This window comes from Molothrus aeneus, chromosome 3, assembly GCF_037042795.1.
Source record: "Molothrus aeneus isolate 106 chromosome 3, BPBGC_Maene_1.0, whole genome shotgun sequence".
Taxonomy (NCBI): Eukaryota; Metazoa; Chordata; class Aves; order Passeriformes; family Icteridae; genus Molothrus; species Molothrus aeneus.
Window position 1 is genome coordinate 4,646,773 of NC_089648.1, and position 23,261 is coordinate 4,670,033.

General features: G+C 45.4%; 1 protein-coding gene across 3 annotated transcripts in view; it reads right to left on the reverse strand.

Moving 5' to 3' along the window:
- The window catches only part of SPTBN1 (spectrin beta, non-erythrocytic 1), a 116,243-nt gene that overhangs the window by 22,244 nt on the left and 70,738 nt on the right, over positions 1-23,261 (reverse strand). For all 3 annotated transcript variants that reach the window (XM_066546068.1, XM_066546070.1, XM_066546069.1), the window contains exons 4-18: positions 20,366-20,539; positions 19,660-19,751; positions 19,207-19,287; positions 18,389-18,504; positions 17,434-17,546; positions 16,623-16,810; positions 15,222-15,339; positions 13,791-13,949; positions 12,882-13,184; positions 11,952-12,105; positions 10,375-11,245; positions 10,101-10,235; positions 8,758-9,514; positions 8,338-8,540; positions 3,568-3,658 (exon numbers count right to left, since the gene is read on the reverse strand). In XM_066546068.1, coding sequence (XP_066402165.1) covers positions 3,568-3,658; positions 8,338-8,540; positions 8,758-9,514; positions 10,101-10,235; positions 10,375-11,245; positions 11,952-12,105; positions 12,882-13,184; positions 13,791-13,949; positions 15,222-15,339; positions 16,623-16,810; positions 17,434-17,546; positions 18,389-18,504; positions 19,207-19,287; positions 19,660-19,751; positions 20,366-20,539 — 3,555 coding nt within the window. The remainder of the gene's footprint in view (positions 1-3,567; positions 3,659-8,337; positions 8,541-8,757; positions 9,515-10,100; positions 10,236-10,374; positions 11,246-11,951; positions 12,106-12,881; positions 13,185-13,790; positions 13,950-15,221; positions 15,340-16,622; positions 16,811-17,433; positions 17,547-18,388; positions 18,505-19,206; positions 19,288-19,659; positions 19,752-20,365; positions 20,540-23,261) is intronic.

Here is a 23,261-nt window from a genome sequence, read left to right on the forward strand (position 1 = left end):
CTGCCTCCTTAACAATTCAATTCTAACATCCATCTCCAATACATAAATAACCCTTGATTCAAGCAGATAGGAATCACCTCTGTGATAAGCAGAATCAAACACACAGGTTCAATAGCAAGAGAAACAGGGACATGTGTACTACTTATTGGTCAGATGGTTTTGTGGAGGTTCTCACAGATGGTTTTGTACCATTAATTCACATCACATTTGTACCTTTTCCCCTCAATCTTTTCTCTGTATAGGTTTACATAAGTAATTTGTTTATTTATCCAGTCTCCAGGAGTGTTTTGGTACTGGAGACTTTCCTTTTCCCATTATATAAAATCCAAGATTGTTTTCTGTCTGATTTTCAGCAAGTACAAAGGCACTGGGGACAATTTCCATATCACCACTAGAGAAAACCAATACTTTAAGAGACAGTTGATTTGCCAAGTGCAAATGGAATGTGAAAATGATCCTAGCAGCCAACATTGCATTTCCTCCCAGGGTGAGTCTGACTGCCTCATCTATCCCTGAGGTGTGGATAAAAACCACATTCACAGGAATGTTTACAGAATTTGAAAAGGTCCATTTTCTGCATATTTAGAGCGGAAAATGTCAAAACAAATCTCAGCTTGGTTTCTAGAACAGCACTCGGGTGAGCAAGCAGCCCAGAAAGGAGAGGAACAGAGGCTTTTGATATGTGCTCAGGACACAGGGCAACAAATTCCATTTATCATTCATGAGCCTCTTTTCAACTGCCCCTCAAAACTTCAATTGTTCCTTAAATCTCCCCAAGAAGGGAAAACTTATCAGAGCAATCAGAGAAACTCCTCATTGGATCTTCCATTCAAGTCTAACCAGAAAATTGCTCATGTTAGTGAAGAGCTCTGTAGGTACAAGGTTGCATTAGAACAGGCTACTGTGCTGCTGAACAGTCAAAGTCTACATGGAGATTAAGATATAACCCAGAATTAGTGGTTTTACTCTTGCCTTTCTGGGGAGGAGACAGCTGCTCTGCTCTGCAAATTGCACTGCTTGGCTTTCACTGTTTGCTTTTACTCAGCCACAGCATTAAGGCTTCTGGGGATTTAGAAGTGCTTCCCAAGGGGAGGCTGGATCATTCCTGTGACCAGCTGGAGGAAGGCAAGACAGGGACAGCATGTGGTTCACAGCCAGGGCCTGCTGGGATAAACCCCTCAGAGCACAGAAATGCAGATAAAATATTTAAGGACTCACTGCTAAAATCTGGGTTTTGAAACCACTACAGGCACTAAAAATCAGTACCTTGAGCGTAAAAGTAGATTTTCAGAAAATAATACAGTTCCCTAAATTGCCTCAAAAGCACAGTTGGAGTATTTATTTCTCCAGAAGTTGTTAAGGCCAGGAGAGGGTGAGGCTTCCTCCATCCTTTGCACCTATACACAAGACCCTGGTCCTGCTCTTGGCTGCCACTCTGCATTGCCAAGCCTGCAGGAAGGAAGGGAAGTGCAGAGACAAATCCTTGTGAGCCTGGGGCAGCAGCAAGGCAAGGGGAAAGGCTGAGTGCTGCTGCACTTCCAGACTGTGCCAGGAGCCAAGCTGCCAGCCCATCCTGCAGGGAGGCTCACATGGCAAATCCTGCCAGCACACTCTGGGACAGAAACTTCAGAGTGCAGAGTCTGCCAAGAGCTTTCACCAGGGCCCTGGAGAAATGAGCCCAGACAGTGCTGGGGCTTCCAAGCACTCACAGGGAAGGTCAGCTGTAAACTCTTCCCTTGAAGGTGAGCTGAGAAAGAGCAGGAAGTCAAAGAAAACTAAATGGCAACATTTATCACATCTCCTCCAGTCAGAATTTTCTGCTGTCACTGTTTCATTCACTTGGCAAGTTTATTTTACACATTCATCTTGATGAGTGCAAGAAACAGCTGGAAAAGCAGCACCCCAGGACTAACCTGTGACAGTGTTTCTGACTCCTCACTACAACAAGATCTGCTGTTTTCCCCCACCTGTGACCCCAGAGGGGGGGTTATCACTGCTGGTCTGCTGTAAGTAGCATCATCCCACTGCTCTGGAGTGCCACACTCCTCCCCAGCTCTGCAGGAAGAGTGAGGGGCAGGAGGCCACACTCTCAAACACCTCAGTGAGGGGTGACAGTGACAATGTGGCTGCCCTGGGAAGGGAGGGGCTGCAGAAAACACTCTGCCTTTCCTCAGGTTACAGACAGATGGGAAACTGTCCCTAAGGCAGCAGCAGGCCAAGGGATCATTGCTGGCTGAAATGGGGACTGGCTTAAAGCTGCTCCCTAACAATTCCTAGCTTCACAGACAGTGCTAAGGAAAAAGCCAAGGGGGAGGTGTTGCCTTGGCTCCCTTCCACCCCACAGGACAGTGTTGCTTCACCTCAAACCCTCCAGCCCAAAGGAGGTGTCAGCAGGTCCCACACTGATGTAAATTTTAAGTTTTCTCAGGAAACAGCCCTTCAATTATGACCAAAGTTAATTCCTCTCAAAGAGAATTGGAGAAATCCCTGACATTTGGATAATTGTAAGTTTGTCTTTGAACTGTGCAGTCGAGACATCCTTGTTTTAGTGGCTGGAGAGAAACAAGGGAGAGGAAAGGCATTCAGGCAGCCAACACTAGAGCTTTTATGCTTTCCTTTTTCTTCCAGTGATATAGGGGGAATAACCAGATCCTAGGGAACACACCCACACTGCCACTGAGGCCAGGAGAGCCCTGAGAGCCAGGGGATCTTTGAACCAGAGCTGTCACAGAGGAAGGAAGAAGCTGCTGCTAATAACAGCAGATTTTTTGCTAATCTGTCATGTTTTAACTACCAAGGAAGAAGCAATTGAAGGCAAGCTCATGGACAGCTTATGCAATGCTGGAAAACATTGAATCCAGGCAACCAAGCAGCAAATATCACTTCCCCAGTTTCTGATCAAAACCTCACAGGCAAAGCTCTTTATTATCTGCCAGTACTCCATGAAATAACCTGAAAATTACTTGATTAATTCCTTGTGCTAGGAACAAGAGTATTCTAAACTTTAAAATGTTGTCTTCAGTGTAAACAGTCCATGTAAGTGATTAGAAAATCTGGAAATAATTTCTTTTTTCAAATGTTATAGTACTTAACAGTTTTAAACACATGTAAACTATCAGGTAAATCACACATAAATGACACAGCTTAATCTTGCCCCTTTTTTATTCTTAACCTCCTATTCTTCTCACTAATGTTTGCTAGAAATCCCTTGAAATCGCCTGCATCAGGCCACATCCATCTGTACAGCTGCAGACAAAACTCTTAGTAAGTACACTGCTAATCCCACTGCATTCCACATGTTTATCATTTCTATCACAGCAGAAAATCTTCACTGCTTTTGACAGTTTTCTATGTCTTTAGTTTATATGACAAAAGAAAATCTGGTTCATGAGAAAAGAAAAAACAAACATTACTTTTTGCAGTGGTATGGTCAGAGGTTTTTTTATGTTTACTCCACACTAAATACTGCTGGATGACTGAGCATTCCAGCCCTCATAAAATATGGAGTGAGAATGCTCTTCTGCAGGATGCAGCTTTCAGCAATAAAAGTGAAAGGCCATGATTTACCTCTTGGCAATCCTGAAGAAACTTTTGGAGATCCCTGTTATCTTTCAGTCTCATCAAAAGTTCACTGGCTGCTTCACGGTTCTTCCTATGTCTGGTCAGAAAAAAAAACAACAGAAAAAGGAAATGAAATAGGCATTTCATGAAAACTGTCACTGTTGGGTTCTGGAGCCTCTTTGGACTACAGGTGCTGGGAAGTTTGTGGTGTGTGTCCTTTGCTGCCTTTCAAAGGACATTTTGGAGTGTGTTATTTAATGGGCTCACTGAAGTTCCACATCTCCTTGTTTTTGTGACCTGTTAAATACACACAGAACATTCTGAAGTCAGCAGGGTTTCACAACATGCTATGGACAGAATTTGGCCACTCATTTTAAGCCCACAGGAGAGTTCAGGCTGTTTGCCAAAACACACAAGAAAACGGCAAATTGCACAGTAAGATGAAGTTGTGTGGCCCTTGCAGGGTGCACCTGCTGGAATGCTCTTGGTAAAACACCTTCAGCACCTCCTTGTCCTGCACAAAGCTGAGCTGGGCCACAGAACCTTCCCAAGGCTGTGTTTACCTATGTGCAGCATCCATGGGTGGTTCTGCACACAGAAGCTTTATGGAAGCACTTGGAACATATTTTTCAGAGTGTTTAAGAGCAGCCAGAAGAGAAGGAAAGGTTAATCCAGAAGCCCTAATTTGATTCACCCCTGTTTGCCCCTTGAAGGATGAGTCACGCTGGCAGTCCCAAAGGTTGTGGTGGGTCCTTCAAATGGAATGGGGCTGATTCCCAAGGTACCTCTGGGCATGTTTTTAAAAATGCTTAATTTGGAGTAGTTATCCCTGTCCTTCCATCCTTTCATTATTTATGAGGCAATTAACAAGGAAGAGACAGAGTAAAGAAGACAATTTTTATTTACTGCTCATTGTGCTAGGCTTATTCCTATTGCACTGTGCAGGGGTTTAAAGTGAAATATTGCTGCCATTTGTAATAAGAGAAATATGGATTGAGAGTTGGAAATTATTTTAAAGGGTGGCAATTTATAAGATGAGCTCAGCACATGCTGGCAAAAGCTAAATAAATCCATGTTAGTGGAGATCTCCAGAGACTCATGATACTCCAGAAGACCATAAATCACATGCTGATGACAACTGGATTATGACACCACTTTTCCTGATCTGCAGTAAGTTACCACAGCAAGCTCTCTGGCACCAATTTAGTGACTTCAGAAACACAAGGAATACTTGGAGACACATTTTCTATAAGAGCAAAAGGTCTGTAGGCAGAGGAATAGGAGAAAACCCTTTAGAGGACTACAATTTGCTTCTCTTTGGCCTCAACAGCTGCCTTGAATCAACCAGGCAAGCAGCATCTCTATAGGTGCAGTCAAGAAAATGATTTATGGATTGCACGGCAAGGAAGACACGTGGAACCATCAAAGCAACAGCCTGGAGTCCAAGCCCAGGTGAGGCTGAAGTTTTGACAGAGGAACACAAAGGAAAAGACACAAACTGTGCCTTAGGAAAAACCTCTCTAATGAGGCAAACATCCCTGGGTTTGACTCCACTCTTTCTTGGCTGGCTTTTATATGCCTGGGCAAACACACTGCATTACTCAGGTTGTTGAAATGAAGCAAAGAACTGCTTGGGTGATTTTATCAGGCTGATTTCAGAGATTTAAGGTTAGATTACATTACAGACTCATGTATTCTGGAGAGGACATGAGTTGGGAAGTTTAAAGGAGAACTTTCATGGTGCTTGAATAGATTTAAGTACAGAAGTTCTTATGTTGAAAAAATCCAAATTTTAAAAAACTAATAAAAATATCTCACATGGAGTGTTGGAAATACTGACTAGAAGGACTTTGCAGGAAACCATGCAGGGACATCAAACAGATGATGCCATATCATAACAAATATGATCTTTGGTGCTTAGAGCTATGTAACTGTACAAGGGTGTTTTGTTCAAGGTGACCTGGAGTGAGCATTTTGAGGATGGGCACTGCTGGAACAGACAGGAGTTCCTGTGTTTTCATCACTGACTTTTTAATGGGAATAAAGGATTTTAAGAGGTTATTTAGTCTGTTCTCCTGCTCCAGACTAGCTTTACCTAAATATCAATAACTCCTTGTTCAGATATCCCTAAATTCTTTTAAAGAATTCACACTTAAGGTTGTCAATGACTGCTTCTTACTAATTTGCTAGAACAGCTTGTGGAAGAATAGTTTGCTCTGCAGACTCCAGTTATTTAGAATGGCTTTGAGTTCTGTATCACACACAGGAATTACTCTATAAGTGTAAGATCTGTTCAGCACAAAGAGGTGTCTGACACAAATTAATCCAGAATTTGCCCGGTGTCCCCAGGTTGACTCCCAGAGGCCCCTGAGAATGCTGACAGTGCTGAAAACTGACAAAACCACTTGTGGTTTAACTGTAAGCCTGTGGGTTTCAAAGCCTGTGCAGAAATAATAAATCTTACACATGGTGTGAATGCAGCTGCCTGCTAGGAATCCTGAGATATATGAAAGGCAGTTTTAGCTTCTTTCATTGCTCCAGCAAACAAGGCACTCTCCCCTCTGAATGGGCAAGAACAAAACTTACTTCTGTTCTCTGTTGAGCAGAAAGTTGCACAAATACAAAAGTTGATGTAAAACAGGCTCAGATCACAACTTGTGCCACTGTCCTTAGGCTAAATCTCCCTTGCAGAATCAGAGGCACGAGCAGGCACATGGAGAGGGGCAGTTCCCCAACACTCTTCCGAGAGAAAATGGAGGAGAAAATGCTTCAGAGCAGCAGAAGTCACCCAAGCAGGGACAGCTGCACAGGGAGAACAGCTTCTTTCCCAGCTGGAAAAGCTAGTTGGTGATAGCTTGATGTAAACCCATCTTCTCCTTCCCTTACCCTTACTGCATGTCCTTATGCTCATTCATTCTTGCTTGTGAACTGCACTAAAAAGTTGTGCTCAAGTGTTCCTTTCCTATTGCACTTTCCTTCCTCTTGTGCCATCCCTATTGAGATGGGAACCATCCCAGGGCAGGGCCAATGGGGTCTCCTCAGGAACAGCTCAAAAGCACCACTGCAAAACCCACTCTGAACAATACCAGAAACTACAAAGAGCTCCTTATGGGAAGTACGGAGCCACTGCACATATTTGTGCTTGTTTGTTTTGGTCCTTTGTCAGACATCCAGGTGGAGCTCGGCTGGGAGAGCCACTTTTTGTGCAAGCAAAGAGGCTTCCTTTGCTACCCCTCCCAGTGCAGACAGCCCCAGGGCTTTGTTCTGGAGGCTTATCAGCCCCCCAGAGCCGGGGAGCAGCCACACGGATTTCCTGGACAGCAGCTCCGGATGGTTTTTGCAGCGCTCGGCATAAATAGCTCTGGAATTGAGGAAATGCTCAGTTCCAGCAGGAGCTCCAGCACACGTCCCCCAGGCAGGACAGCAGGGACAACGGGGCACAGAGGAGCAGCTGCACTAGGGTGACAGCCACCAGGACATGGGCTGAAGCTGTGTCTCACCCCAGCCACTTCAGACTGCAAGATGCAGCTGCCCATTTGCTATGATATCCTTGGATGCTTTCCTTTCATTCCAAAAGCTGCAGAAAGAGGACACCTGACCAGAAGGCTGGGATCAAGCTCTCCTGCTTTCCTAAGTGGATGGGAAAACTTAGAGTAGAGGGCCCTTAGAGAGGGTAAATAAGGAAAATCACAGTCCTAGTTGCCCCCTTGATTGTTTTCTTATAAACTCCTCTTCCTGGCCTTTGCAGATTTTCTCTGGGATCTAGAGCTAAGCTGGTGAGAGAGAGAGAATGTGGGGTAGCCTGGGGGTTCAGCTGTCAGAGGCCCTCAGCAAACTCTGGGAACAGCAAGAGCTGCCTTTCCTGAAGCCATGAAGCATGGCTGAAGTGGGTGCACACACAGTGGGACATCTCTGCCCAAACAGGAAACGTACAACATTTTCTGAACTACTTCAGTTCAGTTTCTCCTTGGAGATGAAGGCACCAGGAGAACCTGAGCTTACCAGCTGTGGGGGGATGGAAGTCTGATGGGAAGGTCATCAGTGACATTTCACAGCTCACTGCTGTGCTCTGACACTCACAGTGCCTTGAAAGACTCCACTGTTATCCAAACCAAAAGCAGAAAGAACAACAGCCATCAAAACTGAACATTTGGGTTTCAAAGAAAAAGAAACTTTTAATGTTCTACAGCATCCATGCCACAGCCAGAGAGAGAAAGCAAAGCACTTGTTCTGGGATGAAAGACACACTTGTACCAGTGCTTCCTAATCTGATCCCAGAAGGGCCAGACAAGCTGGAAGAGGTGATCAAAGTCGAGTGGGTGGGGTGCATGTAATGCCAATTACACCCTTGAAGAGCCACATTCCTTCTCCAGAGGAAGGACAAGAATAAGTTATTGTAATTACACAAGCTCAGGGGCAGCAAAGGAAACTGAGACTGGTGGAACCAGACACAGCCAACTGCTGCAGCTCCCACCAGAGCATCAAGTCTGCTCATACTCCAAGAATTACAAGGCAACACTCAAACAACCAAATTCTGGGTAGGGAGCTCATTACCTACCAAGCCTCTAGAAAGTGGGAAAGTTATTGTTTAACTAAGATGAGCCTGGTGCATTCTTGAAACATGACAGTTCCTATTTTTCCATGAGACAAAGAAAACAGTCTGGAACAGACATTTTCTAAGCTGTTACTTTGCCTTTGAATCCTGATAAAAGGGAATCTCTCAGAGAACAGAATTGAAGGAGGAACAGCTACATTGTACCATCATTCTGCCCTTACCTGTCATCAATTGAGTCCACTTTCTCCTGGATTTTATCAGAGTTAATGTTCCCATCACTAACGAGCCTCCTGCCTGTCTCCACAACTGCATTGATCTTTTCTTCATTGGCATCCATGGTGGTCATGAAATCCTCCTGCTTTTTAATAGCAGCTTCTGCTCCTTCCAAGGTGGTTGGCATCTCTGTGTGCGCCAGAACATACTCCTGGGATTAAAGAAATCAGAGAGAAAACTGTTACACTCAGGCTATGCTGCTGTTCCAACAGCAGACACCTCCCAAGAACAGTTTGAAGTAAAATACAGTAAGAAAAGGACAATTTGTCTGCTTGTGGCTCTCCTGCCAATAGATTTGGTCTGTTAATTGCTTGAAGTACACAGTGCCAAGCTGTAGAAATGAAGTCAGGTATATCTTGACCACTTGCCTGGTTATTAAGGAAAGCTTCTGCTTGCTTGGTGTCTCTGAGGAACAGCTGGTAGGCATGAGACTGGGAAAGGAGATTTTGCCTGTTCTCCCACATTTTGTGAAGCTCATTCCATCCGGTGTCCAAAGCCTGCAGGCGCTGGCGCAGGAACATGTACTGAGCATCAGTTTGTCCTTGTGTCACCATCTCACCCATGTCCCTCATCTTCTGATAATCTTCCTCATAGTTGTTGATTTCATTCTTGATATTCTCGTGCTGAGTGAGCAGCTTCTCAGCCTCTGTCAGGGTGTTGGGCATGTCTTCGGAGGCAATTGCAGTCTGTGTTCTGGAGAGCCAGGACTGGAAGTCATCCAGATCTCTCAGGAACTGCTGCAGCTTGCTGGCCTCTCCCAGGGACTCTTCCCGGTTCTTCAGGGTGGTCTTCATTTCTTCCCACACGTCGTTGATCTCTGCAAGGCGTGAAAGGATGGCTTGTGCCTGGTCAGGATGCTCTGATTCCAGCTTCTCTGCCTCCTTCTGCAGGTCACTGAGCTTGGCTTCGATGGCCACCAGGTCCCGTTCCATGCCCGTCAGCTTCCTCTGCAAGGCCATCACTCCAGCCAGGTCGTTACCCAGGTCTTGTGTGGACTCAATCACTTTGGTCTTTTCCCTGATCCAGGATTTGGTTTCATTACATTCAAGATGGTAGTTCTGGATACTCAGAGCAGAGAGCAGAGCATCCTTCTTCCTATCTACCAGTTCTCTGAACTGGCTCCACCTGAAATGTGTGAGGAGAGGAGAGCAGAGAAATTGAGATTTGTGGGAAAAGGATGTGGCAGCATTGCTGAGTGAGCAGCTGCTCTCAGCAGCTTGGTAAACCCAGCTACTCAGGGTTTCCTCAGTCCTTCCCACACCATCAGTATTTCTAGCAAAACAATCATTAACCCAGATATGGTCTGTATTAGAATGTGACAAGTACCAGCACTCTGAATATAATTTTTCCTCAAGAGAAAAATTGGCAGTTACACCAACTTTTCACACTCCCTTGGTTCATTCTGAAGCTAAAAAATGCAGGAGTTTACACAAAACTATATTGATTTCTTTTTTATCATAGTAATTATTACAGTCAATTTCCATCTCTCAAATCAAGGTACTGACACACTCAGGGCCTGTTTAAGTCAAGAGCAAAACTCTACCTGATAATCAAGTATTTGAAAGGCACAACTCTTTCCTTTTGAAGCCTTAAAGATACTTCAGGTAACAGCATCAGAATATCTTTAAAAAGCCTACTTAAGAAAATCAAATGACCCCACCATACTTGTTCCAGCTGGTGTGATGTTCCTGAGCACGAGGCTTTCACTTACCTTGTGTTGAGTTTATCTTGCTGTGCTTTGATCTTCTCCCCAGGGTGGCCACTGTGCATCAGCTGCCTGGCAATCTGGTTCACCACGGCCACACGGGATGCCTGGTTGTTCATTTCTGGCTCCAAGCTTTCAAACCTGGAGTGGGGGGAAAACAAACAAACACAAGATCCCCCTGGCATTAGAGAATCTGAGCCACAGGCAAGCTGGGAAAGGTAGCTGGGGTAAAACACTTCCACCCAGTATTCCCCAAACTTCCTGGTAAAGGCATTCTCACCTGTGCTGGATCACTTCCAGGTCCTCAAGCTTCTCTGGAATCTGCATATTATTCAGCCACTTCTCCTTTTCGTCGATCCAAAGCTCACAAGCATCTGCCTCGCTGAACATCTTATAGAGAGCAAGGGTATCCTGCAGGGCCTGTTTACGCAGCCGGGTCAGCTCAGCAACCTCTTTGTATCTCTCCTCGATTCCGGACAACCTGCCTTGCACATCCGGAGACTCCGCGTGCTCCTGCGGCAGGGCCTTGGCCTGCTCGTGAAGAGAGTCGATGGTCGGCCGGTAGCTCGCAATCTCTTCAGCCACATCTTTGTGCTTCTTGACCAAGGACTGAGTGGAATATTCATCATGGCCAACATCATTGCTGGAGACAATCTTGAGGATGTCCAACATCCACGCATCAATATCGTCAGCATCAGCCTGGAACTGGTGAAGGAGAGAGGCTTCCTCCAGCCGCTTCTTCCTAATGGCAGATAACTGCTCCAGGTTAGCCCACTGCTCCCGGATATCCTTAATTCTTTCTCTGATCTTCTCAGACCCAAAATGCTCTTCCGCGATCATGTCTTCACCTTCTTTTATCGCCTGCTGAAAGTGGCCGCTGCGGCCGCTCATCTCATCCTCAAACGCCTTGTGTTTACTCAAGAGTCGGACGACACTGGTTAGGTCCTTCCCGTAGTCATCAGATGACAGGATCTGCTCCTTCTCCCTGATCCAGCCCTCCTCTTCAGCCATTTCCCAGAAGAATTTCCAGAGGCGCCGGGACTCCTCGAGGCGCGCGCGGCGCTCGGCCGCGAGCTGGCAGAGCTCCTGGTAGCAGAACTCCATGTGAGCCACGCGGTCCCGGATCACCTGTGGGTCACAGGGCTTGTAACCTGCTGGGACAGAGAACGTGGGTTACCACCTGGGCTAGCTCACTCCCATCCCCACAGCTGGGGGGGAGCTGTGAATTCCTCTGAATTCACAGAGGTCTGAATTCCTACGCGTGCCAGCTACAAGGTTTACATGAAATAATCCATGGTTAGTCTAAGGAAAGTGAGGGGGAAGTGTTCAAGCTCCACCACACAATAACACAGACCAGAAAATACTATTCTCTCCAAAAGACAAAAAAAAACCCAAAAGGAAAGATATTCGTGACTGTTTCCAATGAGACAAAATTCACTGAGTTCAGATTTATGCACAACTGCACAAAATGGACGCCATTTACTCTGTTAGCAGCGCTGGGCTCTAGGGAATTGCTTCCTTTTAGGATAAATCAGGACACCATCAGACTGGGTCCAACAGTCTGTGAAAATGTTTGCATTAGGAACACAGCATGGGGAACTGAGGCGACCTCTACAAAGTCACAGCAGCTGCTGGTGAGCAGTGTGACATCTCATGCAAGGCACAATGCCACACTCAATTCCTGAGCAGGCTCCTGGACAAATGAATCACTGAAATGCAGAGTACAGAGGGAACAAATGGAGCTGGATTCTCTCATTATGGTGGGGAATTTAGTTAACCTATCTTGCAGAACTAATGAGTCTCACAGATAACCTCATAGGTAATTAAGACAAAAGGGGTATGTTGGGTGCTGGTTACCTTCTCCATCGGTGGCAAACTTCTGAGCAGAGGCATTGACCCCTCTCACTCTCTCAGCCTGAATAGCAATGTCAGCTTCCACCAGAGCGTGTTTCTGCAGCAGGTCTTCAACTCCCAACAAATGCTTGCCATAGTCTTGGGACAGTAAAAGCACCTGAACAAAATGAGGAAGACAAGTAAAACAGGCCATAAGCTGTTTGCTTCTTTGGGACTCCAGGCACTGTTATCTGTTGGTACCTTAGGTCAGAGGAACTCCAAGCCCATAATGACAGAAATTTCAAATGTAGAGACATGGCTGATACAAATTTGAGCCAGCAGTTTTGAAATCACTGGCAACCATGAAGAACTTGACTGGTCTTTAATGAATTTGCAGTCTAGGATGCTGAGAGGCTGAGTTAGCTCAGCAGGGCCAAGGAGCAGCACTCAGCCAAAGGTGCTGTGGACTCCTGCCGAGCTGTTTCTTTCCTCCAACAGCTTCCAAGTTCTGCTGGCTGATGCACAACTTGTGGTCCTTTCCCTTCCCGGATCCCAGGAGAACAGACAGGAAGAAATTCAAGCTTTTTAAAGCAGAGAGGTGAAGAGGTGACTTGCTCCCCATGTAAATCATGATGGAGAGAGATTATTTAATTCCCTTTTACCAAATCTGTCATCTTTACCCAAGCACTGTGACCAAAACTTGTGGGCTCTATGAGACAAACATGAAGCTGGAAAGTAGCTTTTTATAGGAGTGAACTTGTTCTTTTTCCTTAATGTGGTTTTAATCTTTATTGTTAACTAATCATAAGGAATTTGTTCACTGCTCTTGAATGTGGATCTTCTGAGTCTCTTTACTAAACCAGAGGGGCAGAATGAATCTTAAAACTTGACAGAAAGGGACACGTACACCTCTGAGCAATATTTGGCCTGCATTCTCAAAGGACTTCCACCCACCTTCATCTCATCCATCCAGTCCATAATGTACAGCATTTCCTGGAAAATCTTCTGCAGCCCGAGGTTCATCTCCAGGCGCTGTCTCCGTGCCCGGAGCAGCTCCAGGAGATACTCCCACAGGCGGATAACATTGTCCTTCCTTGCAGTGATGCGTTTGATGTCGTGGTAGTTTTCGGTCTCGAGCTCCTTCGCCACGGCCACCACGGCCTGAACGCGCTCCTCGTACGCCGCGATGTCCGTCTCGATGGCCTCGTGCTTCTTCGTGGCAGCCTCCACTGCTGGGAGGTCAAAGCCAAAATTGTCCTGCAAAGACAGAGGAACTTCTTCAGGAATGGCTGCTGAGGACTAAAGTCTCACTGCTCAACCTCTGCTGTCAGTTCTGACTTGGCAAAACACGCTTGTTAGCAAATCCAGGACCTCAAAATGCTCCCAAGAGTCTTCTTTAAATAAAATAAGAGATGCCGCTGATAATAAAGGACCACTGATAAAATCAGAGATATTTTTCACTGCCCTTGGGGGAAGAATCACATGGCCATCAGGATTAGTCTGGGGCTGATCTAATACTATCATTTCTAATATTAAACAATAAAATTAACTCCTAGGTTAATTTCACTGAACTCACCAAAATATTCAGATAAAGAAAATATTGACTGTGGGTAGTTATTTCCTCATCAAATTCTCCTGACCACAGTCTGGTAGGTTCAAGGAAGGGAATACCAAATGTATAAAAGAGAGGATGTACAGTATATACACATATAGAGTAACTAAACACAATAAATAAATATACACCTATATTAATGTAGTAAAATATGAGACACAGGGAAAAAAATGTTCTCCTTGCAAGAACTGCATCCTGTAATTACTCATGGGAACCATTTTAGTCACCCAGACAATTTCTGAGAGCAGCACCTGAGAAACGAGACGTTGATTTTCACTCAGCCAAGTTTCTCTCATAGCTGCCTTGCGATCGAATCTCCGTGCAAGTTGTTCCAGTTTCTCTTGTCTGATGAGCTCATTTCGCAGTGCCAGTTCTCTTTCATGTTCAGCTTTTTCCAGTCTTTCCCAGGCCTGAAGATGTGGAGGAAAAACACATGGCTTCTAAACAACACATTCTTACAAGATTATGATAAATCCCATCTCCTTTGCATGAAATCAGGGCTGAAGTCACCACAGGCAACTTTCACCAAACTGGTTCAATTATTTATAAGCCCATAAATCCAGTTTGCACTGGCTGGCCCTACACCTTGTTTGCTAATTTAAACACGTGACTTAAAATCTGTTCTCAATTAATCAGTCATTTTCTGAGCAAGTTGTTTATCCCAGATTCATTTTCTCCTTTCTTACCCCTCTTCCCAACAAAGCCTAAGGAAACCACCTGGCTTGAATGTGTAAGAAAGTGTTTCTTTAAAAAAATAAAATCTCCTGAGTGCTACTCCGAAACATGCAGATTCTATCTTCCTCCTTTAGGAAATGGGAATTAGAGATTCATGGCCTCTCACCTCCAAAATCAACATACAACTGTTGTTCTTTACTACACTTTGGAAAAGAAAACAACTGCAGAATTTGGCTACTTCTGGTGCTTACAAGTCCTTTATTCCCACCAAGCCAGAAGTTACTCACATGCATGATGATAATATTACAAAAATCAGCAGTCTTAGAAGCATGTTGGAAGTCAGCTAATCACCTCTCAGATCTTACAGACAACAAAAACCCCTCAATTAAACATAAACTAAATCTAAATCCAAACAGATGTGAAACTGCCTGAAACACAACTATTTTGGGCATTCCTCCAGCAACCAGGGGAGCTGAGCAGTTTGCTGCTCCCTGGGATGAGGCCACAGACACCCACAACAGCTGGTCTGGGACTGCCAAGCACAATCAAACACAAAGGAGAAAGCTGCCAGGCTGAAGCTGTTTGTTATCCTTGAGAGTGCCTGTCAACTCTGCTGTGCCCAGCCCTGCCCTGGCAGCTGCAGCTGCAGAGAGCAGGCTGCAGGACCCCAGAGGGATCCACGATGCCCAGGCAGGGCACTGGGAGGTGAAGGGGAGGGCACAGCACCTACTGCTGCTGCCTTCTGTCCCTTCTGTCCAACAGCCAGGACCACGAGGGGCAAGGCAGAGCTGGCAGCCCCAGCAGCAGAAGCTCCTACAGATGCTGAGGACAGCCCAGGCCTGGCTCAGGGTAGTAAATCTGACCTATGGCAAAAGGTCACCCCACCTCACCCATCCCTTAGAGCCTTACATCTAGGCTGGAGATCACAAGTGTTTTTGAGAAGAACAAATGTGGTTGAGAGAAAACAGCAATATCCTGAGTCACAGGGGAGGAGCTGCACAGTTTACCTTGTTAATGTCAGAGATGAGTTTGCCCTCCCTTGGCATGTACACTTTCTGATTGTTGGCTCTCATTTTGCTTTGGATGGTAAAAAGCAGCACTTCCAGGTTTCCTTTTTCTGTAAATCTAAACAAAATTTTGCAGGAGAATTGAGCTACAGTCAAACTTTCATTACTAAGGTATACATTGCTACGGTATAATTATAGAATCATGGTTTGACAGAATAGTTTGGATTGGAAAGGACCTTAAAGCCCATCCAGTTACACTCCCTGCCATGGCAGGGACACCTTCCACCATCCCAACCCTGTCCCACCTGGTCTGGAACACTTCCAGGGATGGGGCAGCCACAGTTTTTCTGGGCAACCTGTGCCAGGGCCTCACCACCCTTACAGGGAAGCACTTCTATAAAATATTGAGCATAGTCAACTATAATAAACTATAATAAAGCACTTGTTTAAAATGCTGACATGGTGAATGGTGCATTCACATAAACACCTCCATCTTGTGTGGAAGCTGGGAGCAATGGAAATAGCCCACACTTCCCCTGGAGCCAGTTGGGGCAGACAGCAAAAGCAACTTCACAGAAGTCAGCTGTCTGAGTGTTTGGATTTAAACCCCTGGGGGACAGGAAAAAGCTTTTTTTTCATTCTAGTACGTGCACTGTCCTAGTTCACTCCATCAGCACAAGAAATGCAAGTTTTATTTAAAGCCCTCTGCAGTCAGTAAACTCTTCCCACTGTTTTCCCTGTGCTGTATGCCTGGGAACTAAACAAACTCCATGGGCATTAGGGAATAGTCTGCAATTTTAGAAGAAGTCTGGATCCTGTGTAATGTTTTGGGTCATGATTATTATTCATTAGAACTCGAATTAGACAAAAATAATAAACAGATTTGATATCACAATCCTAAAAGAGGCTTTCCAGAAATAAGTTGCCCCGTTTTGCTTGTATCAGTTTGAGCAAGTAGAGCTGTTTGACAAAGCCAGACACGTTTCCTCTTCATGTTGGATAAGCAGTAGGGATCTTTTAATAGCAGCATTTTGGTATTATCCACTGCTATTAAAAGCACGAGTGGTGACATTGCTGTACTACCACAGTATGCTATTACCACTCATATGATAAGACAGGCATCCCAGGGCAGGGACAGCTTCCAGGACTCCCAGATCCTGTGGGAGACATGCTTTTCTCTTCGCTGTTGTTATTATTTGCACACTGAACAGCACAAAGCAGACGGGCCCCAAGAAACATCAACGAGCACCAACCAGGAATAGGAGAGCTGGGCTCGCTCAGGAAAATAAATTCTTAAGCCACAGCTAAAATTACTTGGATGTGTTTGTTTTTTAAAAAAATCAATGAGTGACTAAGCCAACAAGACCAGTGACTGTTGTGTTAAGCTGAGATTAAACTCACTTGGGTGGTTTCTCCACTGTGCGGTAAGTGTTGAACGCCTGCAGCTGCTGCTGCACCCCAACCAGGGAGTTGGCGAATTTGCGATTGTTGAGGATGATAATGGTTTGCTCAATCCACTCCAGCAGGTCAGAAGCCAGGGACTCGTATTTTTCTATCATTTTCTCTGTTTCAATGGCATTGTCAAGCACCTGCAGCAGCAGCACAACACACATGAGTCACAAGGGCAGTGCTCTTCAGTCATTTAAATCCAACAAGCCACATAAAAGAAACTGCTGGAAGACTTGAGTTGTGAATCAGAGTGCTCACTGCCGGGATCCCTGAGAAATGAGAGCTTGGCATTTTTCAGCTCTAAATTCCCAAGATCCCACAGCAATAGGGGGGCAGAGCTGAGGCTCACACAAGGATTCATGTTCAGTCAGCCAGCTGTAAGGACTGGGGCAGTGTGGCCAGAGGACAGAGAATGACTGCACATGTTTTAAATTAGGGACTTTTCCAGAGGAGACAGAGGGCCCAGAGGGTGAGGAGCAGTTAATGAGAAAGGAAAAGTAGTAATGATGCAAAATGAACTAGCAAAAATAAAACACCAGCCAAGTGTTTTCTAATGTGAGGCAGCTGGAAATTAACTACTCCTCATAGTCACATGGGAATATTTAACATTCAAAATATGTTCAAAAGCAAAAAAAAATCAAAATTACCAGAGAGTGGACTCTTTAAATATTAACACCCAAGAGGAAAAAGAAAATCAGAAATGTTTTGCCTGCTTTGTAAATGATATAATTTAATTTGTAATTTATAATTTAAACTGGCAGACCTTTCCAATACGTTTTCCTTCGACAGCCAAAGCTTTCATCTTGGAGAAGTAGTGGTAATATGTCACCACATAGGTGATGATTGACTTTTCATCAGGGTGATCAACACTGATATCTGCAAACCAAACAAGAGTTATCTCAGCATGCTGAGGCTGCAGGGCTTACACCAACAGAGCTCAGAGTGCACCAAGGATACATTTGGGAGTCAGAGATGGGTTCAGTGGCAGTTCAGCCCCTAAGGTTGTTTTCCTAATAAAAAGTGAATTGAGCAGCTTTGCATTGGTTCTGGCAGTAGTGTGGACTGGGGCTAAAGCTTGGGGCCTTTGGGCTTTACAGTCAAGTTCCAGACTTTGCCACAGCTTCTGCACAGCCAAATAACTCCTGTGGTGTGTGTGAGTTGACAGAACTACTTTTAATTGACAACTGCAGTGCTGTGTCAGCATTTGGAGAGAGGAATTCAAACTTATGCCTGTCCAGGTGAATCTGAGAGATACAGGTGGAAAACAAAATATTTCTCAGCAATTCTGAGGCACTGGAACATAAGCAAGAAGAAACTTGCCCAAACACATCACTCCTGCCTTGTGACACAAAAGGCTCTTGCCCCAGCACTGGGAGCACACACATTCCCACAGAAGCACAGGCACTCTGCTCCTCTGCTTCTCTTCCTTCTCAGAAGGAAGCCTCTGACTGGAATGACTTTATGGACACATGGCCAGGCCAACAAACTTGTCAGATGGCAGTAAATAAACACAGGATTAAGGGCTCTTGTGCTACTGCTGCTCAGTTTGCTGCTGGAGAAATTTCACACTCTCTCCCTCCCTCTCTGCCTGTATCACCAGGTGAGTCAGCAGCATCCAGCTGCTCTTGGACACAAAAAGCTGTCACAGAGATGTGCTCTGACATGGAGGGGGGGGGGAGGAAAGAGCCCTTAAGTGCTGAAACTGCTGGAATTCTTACCCTCAGGGTCGAGGAGCTTGGTAAGACCAAGGTGCTGCTCTGCAAGGTTAAAAGCATTCTGCAGATTGTAGTGTGCATTTGATTTCTTCAGCTTGTCAAAATCAATCAGATCAGGCCTAGACAGGATGGAAAATTCTTTAGATTTCCCAAAGCACAGTGCAGCCACCCTCAAATGTACTAAAATCTCCAACCCTTAGAAAACCCAGCCAAGGTTTCACATGCCCTGTGCATTTCCCAGCAGTGTTAAAGGAATGAAGGAATGCCCAGCACATGGCACAGCAGGACCTGGCCATGGGAGAAAGAGGAGGGGCTTAACAGGAGGGAAGGTGACCCTGGAGAAGAGAAGAACAAAGCTGTGGTCATGAGTCTCTCCTCATGCCCATGGAAGCATGCAATCCATCTGGATTAACTCCACCTGAGCTTGCTATGAGCAGCATCCCCAGCCATGGCAGCCTGGCACCACATCTGGCCACCCTTGGGCAGGGATTTCTTTTCTGTCCAGGCTGCTCTGGGTGTGCTTCCCCACTCTGCCCCCCAATTCCAGACCTGGGCATGGGTTACTCACTGAGGTACAAGACCCAAACCAAACCCAAATAATCACAGGTGTAATTTATGCCCTTGAAACCAAACACAGCCTGTTTTGACTTGTGGTGTGAGAAGCTGCTGCCCAGCCAAGCTGACAATGAGCTGTAAAGCTCAAATCAAGGCAAGTTGCTCTAAAACTCTCAGCAACTCCTCAACTTCCTGCTCTTCACAGATTTTTAAAATCAAGCTGCAAGGTGGCTGCAAAACCAGGGCAGACACTGAGCCACACGTACCTGTGCTTATGGATCAGTGCATTGAACGCCATCCCATCCCTCCAGCTTGTTGTAAAGTTGTGGATATTGACATTGGGGTACCTGCAGAACAAAAACAAGGAGAGTGCATTCAGTACAGCACCCCCAGTGCAGCTCTGCACACTCTGGCACCAAAAGCCAGAGCAGGGAGACATTAAGTTTGTCTTGAAAGTGTCATTATTTCTTCAGAATAGGGAGAAAAAGAGTCAGCATATCACTACATATATTCATGGATTATCAGATTGGTGTATTTATCACCCAGAATCAACATCACAAATTCAGACTTTTCTGACTTGTAAACATCAATTCATTTGTCTTGAATTCTGTCTCTCTAAATCCACTTAAGAAGAGATATGTTTGCCCATTTAAAATTGTTTCAACAAAAACTCAAATTGCTGTAAGAGCTTTAGAGATAATGACTTATTCCACACTCACCCAGCTGTTTTCATCTGGCACCACAAAAGCAAAGCATCTTTAGCAGATTTCTTCTCTTTGTTGTCCTCAGTTTCAACACTGATATCTTGGATCTAAAAGTAACATAGAAGATTTCAATATTTCTCTGAGAAAACACATTGCCTTTTTGGAAAAGGTTAAAGGAACGCTGGGAAACACCAAAATTAATGCTATTAAATGTTTATTACTATGCTATTTATTATGAGTTGTATATTTATTATATGCATGTATTATTCTTTCTGCAAAAGGACTTTCCAGCCTTTTTTAACTGAGGGCAAAGACCAATCTGGAACTTGCTGGGAAACAAGAAGTCTCAAGCCTTAGCTGGGACACTAAAATAATTCCTGTGGGCACCCTTAATCCATATCAGTGGCAAGGTTATGGATAACCAGCATGGAGATGGAAAGCAGCTCAGGGCAGCATTTCCTCCTGGATCTTGTGTGGAGACTGGAGCTTCACATTTATTAGTGATTTAAAAAGAAAGCTATATGAATTTCCCCACAGGAAACTCCCACCCCAGGTCAGCAGCACTACAGACACTGATTCATCCTGACAGGTTCCCAAGCACTTCTCCCTCCCATCAGATGGGAGCACCTGGGAGCCCTCTGCTCCTCAAATTCACAGTGAAGAATGTGACAAACAAGCATGGAAAGCTCATCCATGTATCTGTGTGTGCACACAACTCTACCTGGAATCTCAGGATAATGGTCCAAATAAGGCCAAGTGTCAGCCTGTGATTCCCATCCACAATATCATGAGATCCCATGTTTTCCAGGTGCACTCGCTGCTCCTTCAGGAACTGCAGGGCTTTATCCACATTCTCCAGGCAATGGATGCGCATCCTTCCTTTAGTTGGTTTAGGCTAGAAGGAAAAAGGAAGAATAAAAGCATTTATTACTGTAGATGGGAGGGGGAAAAATCAGAGCTTGTAAACTCCTCAGTCCTGGCTGGGGCATCACCACTCCCAGACAGCAACGCTGCATTTGTTCCTCAAATTCCAGGGACACACCCACTCCTTGCATCTTCCAGCCCATTTTCACCAGGATAATGGAAGCAGGTGCCAAACCCATGGTGGAAAAACCAATATCCTGGACCCCAGCTAGACACATGGCCCCAATTTCATTTGCCTTTCAAAGGACTTTTCCTGCTTATTTCCCTCATGTTTCCTCTCCAGGATATTTACTCACAAGCTCAGATTTGAGCTGTGAGCTAGCCAGTAAATCTCCTCCAGAAGGAAGTGGCATTGCTTTTCTTTGGTCAGTAAATCGGATAAAGAGTAAGAAAGTAACAGAGATTGATTAGAAATTTTTCTTCATAGGAAAAAAACACTAATTAAAAAAATCAGCTACACCAACATAACACAGTGATATGAAGGCCCAGTGCAACTGCAAAAATGCAATGAATGTGTTATCAGCATGCAGAATTCTGCTGTAAAACTGAAAAGAATTAAGGGAACTTTGTTGCGCAGATGAGGATTACAGCTGAATAGCCTATTCAGTGTGCACTGGGATGTCACCAAAGGTACTCAGCCAAACAACTAATTGCCATAATTTCCTTGTTTTCTGCAGTGAATGTAATTAAGTGGCCATGGAAATAGCTCAGGCAATATCCTTGCTCCAGCCTGCATTCAAGGTGAAGAGTTCCAGCCAGTGCCATGGTACTGTCCCTGGAGACACAGCCTGTGCCACAGGGGATGGTGGAGAGGGAAGCCATGCCGGAAGAAGCCCTTTGGGACACACAAACCCTGAGGCCACAGGCTTCAGCCTCTGTCAGCCTGGGTCTGTTCTCCTCCCGAGGCTGGGGAATGATGCAGGATTAACCCACAGCTCACAGCAAGGAGGAGAATTTCCAGGGGACTGCCTCTGCTTTGGAGTATAAAGACCCTCCAAAGAGGCCCAAATTGCAGTCATCCATCCCAAACTGCTGCCAACGCAAAGAGCCACAGCTGGAGCAAAAGAGGCAGGAGAGAGCTGCATGGTTGGCTGAAGCCTCCCAGAGATTCCTCAGCAGGGACAATCTGGGATCAGCCTTTAGCTGGCACCATCAATCATTAGGGGTGTAGAAAGCTGGACCTAAGGCTTGGCTGAGCCTTGCAAAACAAAACCCAGGGAGGAGGCAGTTCTGGAGCAGGAGGGAAGGCGGAGGCCCGGCTGCACCCCCAGCTCCGGCCCACGGCTCCTCTCAGCCCATGGCCACACCTGGAGCCCTGGAGCAGCTTCCCAGGCCTGCTCACCTGCACAGGGATGTTCCCAAGGCTCAGCAATGACGGTGACTGTGGCCATCTCTCAGCAGCAGTGGCAGACCCCAACCTGTCCCCTCTGCCTTAACACAGCCCTTCCCACTGCCTGAAGCAGCACCTGCACCACCTTTATGTCTCAAACTACCGAGCAGGAAAGGATTCAGAAAGCTCTTTCTGTGCTCTCAGAAGCTCCAGTGCCATGGTTACAGAGCCAAAACCATTCACCAGAGATGTTTTATGTAGAGGAAGAGGCGTCTGAGTCTGGTTTGTGCAAGGTGTGGCTGTGCTTGCCACACTCCCCTGCATAGCCTCAGGATGAGGCATAGTGAGACATACCTTGCACATTTCTTGGGCTAACACAGATCCAGACACTGAGTGGAAGGAAAGCAAGTACCAAACCCAGAGTCTTCACATACATGTTACAGGAAAACTGGTTCTACATCAAAACCCTTCCTATTTTCCAAGTGAAAATGACAGAATTCACCACAGAGAATGTGCTTAAGTGGCATGACCTTTGAGCATCCAGGAACTGCAAGGAATTTACTAATCCCTAATTTGGTTAGGGAAAAAACTGAGCTAAATGCTTAATCTTAGGACAAAAACAATTCCCAGCTTTATTTTTCTGTTTGGGAGAAGCTGGTTAACAGTGTGTGCAAACCAAATTACAACTGTCCTTTCATGCTGGCTGGATTCTTTCCCACTGTGCTCAGTGAGAGCATTGCATGCTATCAATTTCCTTCCAAACACTGCTGTGCAGAGGACATTATGCTCTAAGGCCTGGACTAAACACTAGGATTCGGAATCAAACTGAGCAAGGTCAGGAAGATGGAGGTCTTGCCATTATTGGTTGCTCTCATTCTGAGTTTCTCCAACACACCTCCAAGGACTGTGGGTTTTCACCAACAAAAATCACACTAAGTTTTGGAAAATGCAGGGTTTGTGCAATCGAAGTGAGAGGGCAAAGAGCAGCCCTGCTTCCCTGACTGGCATCCAAAAACCTGGACTCTGCTCCACAGGCTCCAGAATCCGAATCCCAGTTTCAAAAGAGAGGAAACAACTTCTGTTTGTTCCACTGCACCACTAAATACACCATGTTTATGGGATACTCACCTATCTAGTTTCTGCTTTCTTACCATTTGATGTTTCCTGTCTTGATTTTAAGCCTTCTGCATAAGATATGCCTTCAAATTTCTCTGGGGTGCCATGGAGATGTCAGAACCTACCTAATGTTGACTAAAATAAATTCCAAAACCTGAAGAACATCAGCATGGCAGTCCTCCTGGAATATTTTTGGTGTGTGTAAGTTTCTCCTGGAATACTTTTGGTGTGTGTAATTGTCTCAAGG